General features: G+C 36.5%; 1 protein-coding gene across 16 annotated transcripts in view; it reads left to right on the forward strand.

The window, feature by feature from the left end:
* Nucleotides 1-6,350, forward strand: part of LOC144973020 (neuronal acetylcholine receptor subunit alpha-10-like) — a 276,772-nt gene extending 270,422 nt beyond the window's left edge. For all 16 annotated transcript variants that reach the window (XM_078914957.1, XM_078914956.1, XM_078914959.1 and 13 more), the window contains 4 exons: nucleotides 1,641-1,905; nucleotides 3,750-3,836; nucleotides 4,533-4,648; nucleotides 5,636-6,350. In XM_078914957.1, the coding sequence (XP_078771083.1) occupies nucleotides 1,641-1,905; nucleotides 3,750-3,836; nucleotides 4,533-4,648; nucleotides 5,636-6,280 (1,113 nt within the window). In that variant the 3' untranslated portion in view covers nucleotides 6,281-6,350. The remainder of the gene's footprint in view (nucleotides 1-1,640; nucleotides 1,906-3,749; nucleotides 3,837-4,532; nucleotides 4,649-5,635) is intronic.
* Nucleotides 6,351-10,000: the final 3,650 nt, after the last annotated feature.

The following is a 10,000-nucleotide window of genomic DNA, read 5'->3' on the forward strand; positions in this document are numbered from 1 at the left end:
GGGGCATGGCAGTCAAAGGATCTCATGAAAAACTAAAGAAATTGGAAGTTCCCTTAGGAGATTTAAAACCAAATTAGCAGATCTTAAATTTCGACTGGGTTCATAAAGGTGGATAAGTTCTTGGAGGTAAACAGGAGCAGGATTGTTTAAGCAATTGAAAACATGGGTAAGTATTCTAAATTTAATTAACGAGTAGCCAGTGTAGGTCCTCCAAAATGGGGGGTAATGTGCTCGCGCTTTTTTGATAACGTTACCAATCGAGCTGCTTTGTTCTGTATTTTTTAGAGTTGATTAATGAGAACATTATGGTCACAAACATAGAGCAAGCTATTGCAATAATCAAGGCGACTAACAATCAAAGAGACAACAAAAAGTTTAGTATTAATATCAAGACCCTTCTAATGGCACCAAGAGATCTAAGATAAGGATTACAGGATATAAATACCAAGAAAAGTATCTGTAAAAATGGTTGTCTACAAACAACCTTTAACTCTGAGATCATATTTTTTTTTTCATCTGCTACATTTTTGTATCAATTTTATCCCTTTTTAATGATGTGACCAAAATATTACTTAACTCTTAATCACCTGTTTGTCCGTGTCTGTGTGTGTGTGTGCGTGTGTGTGTGTGTGCGTGTGTGTGCGTGTGTTTTGTGTATATGTTATGGCATCAAAAATATAATGTTGATCACCTGTGTGTGTGTGTGTTTTTGTGTGTGTGTGTGTGTGTGTGTGTCTCCTGGCATCAAAGAGATTTAGGCTGTCGCCAGGGGGGATTTCGATACGAACACGAGTGAAGTGAGGACTAATCAGCTAGACTTATAATTTAAGGCGGCAAGCCAATATACTCTCTGACCCGATGGAACTGAATGACACTAATTTTAAATAGATATAGATGATGGCAGTTTTGTAATTGTACATAAGGAGTATGTATGTGTGTGTGTGTGTGTGTGTGTGTGTGTGTGTTTGAATTCTGAGAGTGTGTATGCGTTTATGTGTTTGTGTTTTGGTGAGAAAAGAGGGACAAGAAATGTTAAAATCTGACAAAGCTTATGATACTCCTACTCTGAAAACGTTTTTCATAATTTGGGCAGAATACTCGTCCTTTAGATATCGATCGATTAAAATGATCCTTATCTTGTCAATAAAAGCTCAAATATGGGACTTCCTTTTTTAGGGGACGGCAGCGCAGTGAAACTCTTTTGTCGCAGGTGAATGTGGGGGTTTGGGTTCAAGTCTCTTAGAGGACAAAAAAAATTATTTACTCAAGATTTTTAAAGCTTAGAAGGTATCATAAAGGGATTAAAAAGTGCGATGTATAGGGGAAGGGGAGATAACATAATTAGTCGGATTTTACGTTGCGTAACTGATAGCAGGTAATGTGAAAATGTGACAATTAGCTTAAAGAATTTGAATCAGCAATTAGGGAACAAGCACCAAAGCGAAATTATTTTTTTTTAATTTACAGTTGATGTTATATATGATTTAGTGTCAGACAAATCAGAAAGAAAAGTGTTTGGCAAAATATTTGTCGTACTACAGAAAATACAATTAACTCCAGTTCCATTGGTATTATAACCCTAAAGAGACATTTTTTCAAACACTGTATCATGCCATCCTCAATTTATGTCTTCTCCATAGTTCCACTACATTGACGCGCCTGGGTTTGAGATGGGTGATTACATCAAGAGTAACGAATGGAGCATCATTGCCTCGTCCCAGACCAGGAATGTCAAGTACTACGAGTGCTGCCCTGAGCCATACGTAGACCTCAAGTTCACACTCCGCATCAAGAGAAAGGTGGCTTTCTACAATTACATCCTTATCCTACCTTGTGTTTTACTGTCCAGTCTCACCCTGGTCTTGTTCTGGCTTCCACCGGAATCGCCGGCAAAGATGCAGCTTGGTAAGGCACTGGCTTACTTTAATCCAATAGAATTAGAATTGTGCGGCTATGTGGTCTAGTGCTATGACACTCGCTTTCGGACCGGAAAGTCCTGGGTTCGAGCCTCGCTCTGCGCACAGTTGAGGTCTTAGAAAAGGCTCTTTACTCACTCTTTCTCATCGTCCTCGGGTGTAAAATGAGTACCTGGCCGTTAACAGCGTTGTCTCTGTCCGATAAAATATCGCCTACATGTTAAGTAAAGCGCTTTGAGCACGTTTAGTGGATATTGCGCGATATAAATGTTGTAATTTTTAATTATCTTTTTAGATAAATATTTTTTAAAAGATCTTTAATATGATATATATTTCATATTTAGACATGCGCCTCAAAATGATGTTACCTACACACAAAAAAGATACGAACCGAGTTTCTCAGCTCACGTCCTCACTATATTATAACTACTGAGAGATTTTGGAAGGGACAATATCTTTATGAATAGGTTAAGTCCATTCAAAATTGTTTCTATTTCAAGATCCTATTACTTGTGGATAATGCATGTCAAATATTTCTCTAGTAGATTTTAAGGGATGTATTAATGTTTTTATTGTTTTTGTTATTGGCTGAAGAAGAGTTTTGAGTCATAAGCGTTCCTTATTTTATCATTTGTTTGTATTTGAAGCTGTTGTATTCCTTTTTTTTTTTTTTTTTTTTTTGTCTATTACTTTTTTACAGTCCACTGCTTCTAGCTAGCCATTATCACTTCAAAATTGAGGGAAGTTCTGGTCTTTTGATAGGACTTGAACATTGGGCTAAGTTGTCTCTTGGAGGGTACCACTCGTATAAAATGCTATTGGGGGTCTTATGGCCATTCGTCTAACAGAGCCATGTAAACTCATAGCACGACACTGACCAAAAGTTTATGTCCAAATACAAGGCTACCGCCAAGTTAAAGTGGGCAGTGAGTTGTAAAAAAAATCCCTTTATTCGTCCCATAGGGGAAATTTTTCTCTAGGGTCTATTCTAATGGAAGGCTGGAATAACCCAGGCGCCAGCCGCAGTGCATCGCCGCAAATTGAATTAGGGCGAGGTGACTTGCTCAAGGCCACACAGCGCAGCGGCGAGTGATCGAACTCGGTACCTTTCGGGTACGAAGCAAAGACCGCTGGTATTCAGTAAGTCAGCTAATGGGATCAAACATGTTTCCTTGAGCACTGCTTACAACATCTCACGTTTCACTTTCTTTGTGCGATCGTCGCCTTGTATTGTGACGTAAATGTTAGGGAAGAGTCAAGCTATAAGTAAACGACCTCAACCAAATGTTGTCAATGTCTTAATTACCCTAAAATATCATTTAATTCATTGTGTGATTTTAAAAAATAGGTTTTTAATTAGCTAAGTTGAAGCCAAAAAGAAAAAAAATATTGATTGCAATTCAATTTTGTGCTTGACTACCAATATTTTTGTTGTTTCTTTGTTTTTTGTTTGTTTTTGTCTTTGTTACTTTTCTTAATTTTTCTTTATTTTTTTTTATTTTTTCTTGGGGGGGGGGGGTTGTTGTTTTTTGTTGTCTTCATTTATTTATTTATTATTTTGTTTGTGTTTTTTTTTTGGGGGGGGGGTCTCCAAAAGAATATTCAAAGATAAAGTTCATTTTGTGGGGAAAAAAACTTTTTTTATAGATTAAACCACTAATGATATAGCCTAGCTCACTGGTTATTTTTCAGTACTTACAGCGCTTCTTCTTACTGATTTATTCTCCAAACAGAATACTAGCAAATTTACAACACCGTACCCTTTTATTTGACTTATTAATTTAATCTTTTCCCTGTCGTCCAAATCATCTTTACCGTATTATCAATTCCCAGGAATGAACATCTTTGTGGCGTTTTTTGTGTTGCTGCTGCTGTTGGCCGAATCAACCCCACCCGCTGCCACTAGCATTCCCCTCATTGGTAAGTACTGATGGGTCATCGTACTGACCATTGTATATATAATTATTTTTTTTTGGGGGGGGGGGGTTGGGATTTTTTTTTTCTTTTCTTTTATTTTGTTTGTTTTTGTTATTTTGGCGGGAAAGGGTTCCCTCTACTCTTCAACTCCATCTGTGGATTGTCGAGATATGTTGTTTTGTTTTGGGGTTTGTTTGGTTTTTTTGTTTTTTTTTGGGGGGGGGTGGGAGGGGGGTTGGGGGTTTTTTGTGTTTTGTTTTTTTTTTTGGTGTGTGTTGATTAATGTTTTTCTTTTTAGTTTTTTATGTTAGTTTATTCACAAGAAATTTAATGGCAAATGAGTCGGTTTTTAAATGATGACGATGATTATAATGATAATGATGATGATTAGAAGGAGGAGGAGAACAAGGAGGAGCAGGGTATTCATGAAGATGATGATGATGATGATGATGATGATGATGATGATGATGATGATGATGAGGAGGAGGAGGAGGAGGAGGAGGAGGAGGAGGAGAAGGAGAAGGAGGAGGAGAAGGAGGAGGAGAAGGAGGAGGAGGAGGAGGAGGAGCAGAATAATGATGATGATTATGGTGATGATTATGAGGAGGAGGAGCAGGATAATGATGATGATGATGATGATGATGATGATGATGATGATGATGATGATGATGATGATGATGATACCTCTATCACCCTCAGGAGCCTATTACTGCCTCAACATGATCCTCATCACTCTGTCCACTCTATTGTCTGTGGTCATCGTCAACTTGTACTTCCGTGGATCAGGAACACCCGTCCCTGTCCTCTTCAAGCGGGTATGTGTGTGTTTATACTGCAGTACTCAGACAAAAAAAAACTTTGTGTTTAATTTTGGCCACAAAATTCGTCCGTATCAATCGATTATAATGACTCTCGACTTGTGACAAACTCTCAAATCCGAAACTTCCTTGAAGTCCCAGTTTTTTAGTTTTTGTAAGAGGAGGGTCATTTTAATCGATCAATATTTGAAGAAAGAGTTATCTGGCCAAATGTTTCTTAATGTTTGGGGTTTTTTTTTCACCCTACGACTGAATTTTTATCCAAGTCCATTACAATTATGAAGTTTCAGGTCTAAGAATCTTTGAAATATCGAAGTTGATCTTATTTCGTCGATAGTTGAAGTAATAAATTTAAGGTTAATCTGATTTTTTTAAAAGATGAGTGTTGTGCAATATAGCTTAAACACAATTTACATAGGAATAAGAAGTAGCATTACATTTCTATGAAACACACTCGAGTGAAAGATCAAATTATTTATTCCGAGTTCAAGCCCATGAGTTTACAAAGACACATCACTCAAATTTTATAATAAATTTCTCATTCAACACAGATAAAGCCATGTATTTTTCTTGCTTGTTGTATTTTTCTTTTTCTTTTTTTTTTATGTTTTGTTTTGATTTCTGTTCTTTTGTTTTTTGTTTTTTTTTTGTTTTTGTTTTTTTTGTTTGTTTGTTTTTGTTTTTTTTTTTGGGGGGGGGGTTGTTATGTTCTTTTTCGTTTGTTTGATATGGTTTTTTTTGTTTGATTTTTTGTTTGTTTGTTTGTTTTTGTTTATATGTTTTGTTTGTTTTTTTTTTTTTTTTTTTGGTTTTTGGTTTTTTTTCTGGGGGGGGGGGTTGTTGTTTGTTTTGTTTTGTATTTTTGTTTGTTTGGTTTTTGTTTGTTTGGTTTTTGTTTTTGTTTTTTTTTTTTTTGTTTTTTTGTTTTTTTGTCTTTTTGGGTTTTTTTGGTTTAAAAAATGTATTTCATGTTTACCTTTTCAGATAATGCTGGATTTCTTCGCCCGAGTGTTTTGTATGAGAAACACTCTTATGGACAGGACGGAACAGGAGGAGCGACAGAAAGAGCGGCTGGGTCAGGTTTACGACAGGCAGGCTGTCAACGGTACAACAACATCCACCAATCCAAGACTTTTCCACGGAGGAAAATGTGACAACAGACACTACGCCGATTTCAAGTATGACCGTGTTGGAATATTCGAGATGAACCAAGACGAGAACAACACCTGGACTCCATTGGTCAACGGTAGGACTGGAAATGCAGCCGGTACCGGAAGTGAATCGGATATCGCCGAAAGGCCAAATATCCACAGTAATTTTCACTCCCAGCATATCCAGCTAGAGATGGAGGTTCGAGAAATTCGCGGATTGCTGAAACATATCGTTGATAAAAATAAAGAGGCGGCTAGAAAAGAATATTTGGCCAGGGAGTGGAAATTGGTGGCGCTGGTTTTGGACCGGCTGTTTTTCTTTTTGTATTTGTTGGCAATCATCGTATCGGCCTTAACCTTATTCAAAACGACTATGCTGCAACCTGAGAACTTGAAACAAGGTGGCGCCTCGTCTTCATCGACACCTTCCGCGTTGTCGCCGTCTGACGAAAGTAACGACACGACGACCACACCGTGAATGAGAAGATGTTCCAAATTCCATACAAAGACAAAAAAAAAAAAAAAGATGAAACAAAATAAAACAATAACTTCATGATAATAAATATAGGCACCATGACACATCCATTGAAATGAAGAAATGCTTTGGGATTCTGTGTGTCCATCCAAATGACCAATTTTTTACAATAGCAGGAACCGGGAGGGGTTGTAGGGAGGTGACAAGGGGCGGAGGGAGGGAGTACTCATTGTACTTAATTACTGAAGACATAATACTAATACATATATGTCGAAAACCTTGTCAAGCCTAAACATATTTTGTCAATTATGGACTTTTATGTGGCCCGGGTCCTGAACCAATGACGTGCTTGACCACCCTCACCCCTAAACACCATCACTTTCCATCATTATCCTCTCCTTTCGCTCTTCTAATAAGCCATTCTAATAATATATAACGTTTCGTGCAATGACATTTTAAATAGAAATCATGGACACAAAACGACAAAGTCATGAAATTATCATGACTCACTGCTATTTGAGTTGATGACTGCATTGACATTAGAATGGAAGCTTTCATACAACACGCACACGCGTGCACACACACACACACACACACACACACACACACACAAATATTTTTCTTGTGTGTAACATTTGAAAGATACGTTTGCCAGAAAACTCGTCCTTCAAATATCGATCGATTAAAATCACTCATCTTGTCACAAATTCTAAAGCCTGGTACTTCCTGGAAGTTTGATAGTTTTTGACAAGATGAGGGTAATTAAAATCGACCAATATCTGAAGGACGAGTGTTCTGGTCAAAGTCTTTAAAATATGACTTGTTTTTCAGAGTACGGCAAAAGCCAAAGCAATTTTATTGGAGTTTTTTTTCAGCAATATTAAAGGAAAACAACTTGCCACATATGTCACGAGGTCATGAAATACCAACAGCAGTAGTGCTGCACAATGCAAAAATACACTTTTTAGACGAGAAAACTGTTAAATCGAAAGATTAAGATGGCACCCCCCCCCCCCCCCCCCCCCCCCCCCCCCCCCCCCCCCCACCCCCACTCTTTCCCCAACTTGTTAAAGAAGCTTGAACTCAATACTTCAAGAAACCCGTGTTTAAGATTTGAAACAGGTTGAGAGTAATCTTAATTCTCAACAATAATATATGATGTTGAACTTATTTTAAAAGGGAATTATGTCAGCTTACGGCAGAGTTTATCGTAAATGGTGCAAAAAAAAGCAATAAGCATTTTATCACAACCTGTACAAATCTTATTTCCTAAATTATATTCATAAATCCATTGTCCAACTTAAACGCTTGGGTAAACAGATACCCATCGATAACAATATAGAACGTCTCCAAGCTATACGACATGAACATTTATTATTCATATCAACCATGCTGTACATATTATTAAATTAAATTGACTGTCTAAATTTATCCACATTATATTTGCCTTTTGGAATATTCCACTCCAAGGCAATGAATTTCGTATTCAAAAGATGCTTGACTATAAACAATCAATGATCAATCTTGGAATATCGTTACGACTTGTAATCAATTTAAACTTCTTATACGATATCGATATCTTTATTCAAAATTTCATTTCAATCATGTTTCCTTTTTCGTTAAATTCACGAATGGGAAAAAGACCAATGTTTGTTTATTTGTTTTTTGTTGTTGTTTTTTTTTTTTTATTTTGTTCTTTTTGGGGGTTTTTCTTTCACTATGTGCCTGCCATGATCTGATGGACAGGATACTCTTTAAAGTTTATATATCATATTATGTTAACATTGTATGTCAATATTTGTAGGTTAAAATGTCAATGTCTGTCAAAATTGCATGTTAATTATTGTTGAGATAAAATGTCAATGTTCGTCAAAGTTAAATGACGCTTTCTGTCCATATCAAACGTCAATGTTAGTCAAAAAAAATGTCAATGCCTGTTAACATAAAAAGTCATTGTCTGTCAAGAGTGAATGTCATTGTCTGTTAAGATTAAATGTCAATACTGTGTGTAGTATTCGTCAGTGTTGAATGTAAATTTCTCTTGATATAAATTTGCCAAGGTACTAATTCAATATCCTTCAATATATTATGTCAATGCCATCGTCTGTCAATATCAAATGTCTCTAGATAGTGTATCAATTGAACCTTGATGTCTGACTTTTCTACAGCAACACATAATACATAGTTATGCATGTCAGGAGTAACATGGTCGAGCGACTAAGGCATTGCACTAATAAGTAAATGACTCGAGGTTGGAGACCCGCCGTCGAGATCTATTCTATAAATTTTCTTATTGAACAAAAACTTTTCCCCATATAGCTTATAATAATATTATGGTGTTGCAATGTTTCTGATACTAAAGCTCTCTGGCCATATTTTTGACATATATACAAAAGACAATAATTTTCTCTCTAGAGATGAATGAAAGGTAGTTTGTTTTGTTTTTGTCAAGAAGGAATATAGATAATCAGTCTAATGGCAAAATACTTATATATAAATTCTAAGCTCTCGTTTTTTTCACTGTTTTAAAGGGCATTTATAATAATAATGGTATCTTAAAATATGGCAATTTTTATTCTTATATGGTCGATTTTAAGGACGTGGGCAAAACATGCATTATTAAAAAGTTTTCGGCCGCAAGAAGAACTCAAAAAGACGAGTACCTTCATCTTCAAAACGGGACTCCAGATATAAAGTCGTACGAGAAGAAGAAGAAGAAAAAGAAGAAGAAGGAGGAGGAGGAGGAGGAGGAGGAGGAGGAGGAGGAGGAGGAGAAGAAGAAGAAGAAGAAGAAGGAGGAGGAGGAGGAGGAGGAGGAGGAGGAGGAGGAGGAGAAGAAGAAGAAGAAGAAGAAGAAGAAGAAGAGAAGAAGAAGAAGAAGAAGAAGAAGAAGAAGAAGAAGAAGAAGAAGAAGAGAGAAGAAGAAGAAGAAGAAGAAGAAGAAGAAGAAGAAGAAGAAGAAGAAGAAGAAGAAGAAGAAGAAGAAGAAGAAGAAGAAGAAGAAAAAGAAGAAGAAGAAGAAGAAGAAGAAGAAAAGTTTTGACATATATGTTTGGACTGAATGTTTTGTTTAGTTAGACCTCTTTTATTTAAAGACAATTGATTTTCACATATGTCTTAAGGCAAGCTTAAGTTTAAAATCTTAAAATTAGTCTTAAGCATTATGTTCATTCACCCCGACATAAAACCCATCTGAAACCAACGGCCACATATACAAGAGGAGAGTTTATCATTAAACCAAAATTCAGTTGTCAAATGGGCAGTCAGATACATGGAAAGAGTGGCTCTCAAAATGATCCCGGGGTAGTCGGGTATTGTGATGGAAGGGAAGCAACTTAGTTAATATAGACTACCTTAATACTCGTGAATGAATAGCTTCCCTTAATATTCTAATCCACAGATTTTACTGTATTTATAACATACAGTTGGAGAATAGAAACTTTTGGATGGAAGATCTTGGCATGTGATTAGGTGTTAAGCTTGGTCGTTTTGGAAATTTAGCTGTACGTACAGCACTTCTAGGTGTCAGTTTTCTGTACAAGAGTTATTACAATTATCAAATGTTTGAAGAAATACCATGTGATGTCTTGCATACCGGACCAAACAAGTCCATTCAAACCATACAACATCCACTTTTCGCGACACAAACACATTAAGCGGCAATACGTAATATCACATGATCGGCTCGCTAATGTTTAATGGAGACATCCCACGTGTTGACTT

The sequence above is a fragment of the Berghia stephanieae genome, chromosome 5 (genome assembly GCF_034508935.2).
Source record: "Berghia stephanieae isolate SIO BIC M18660-M18661 chromosome 5, UCSD_Bste_1.3, whole genome shotgun sequence".
Taxonomy (NCBI): domain Eukaryota; kingdom Metazoa; phylum Mollusca; class Gastropoda; order Nudibranchia; family Aeolidiidae; genus Berghia; species Berghia stephanieae.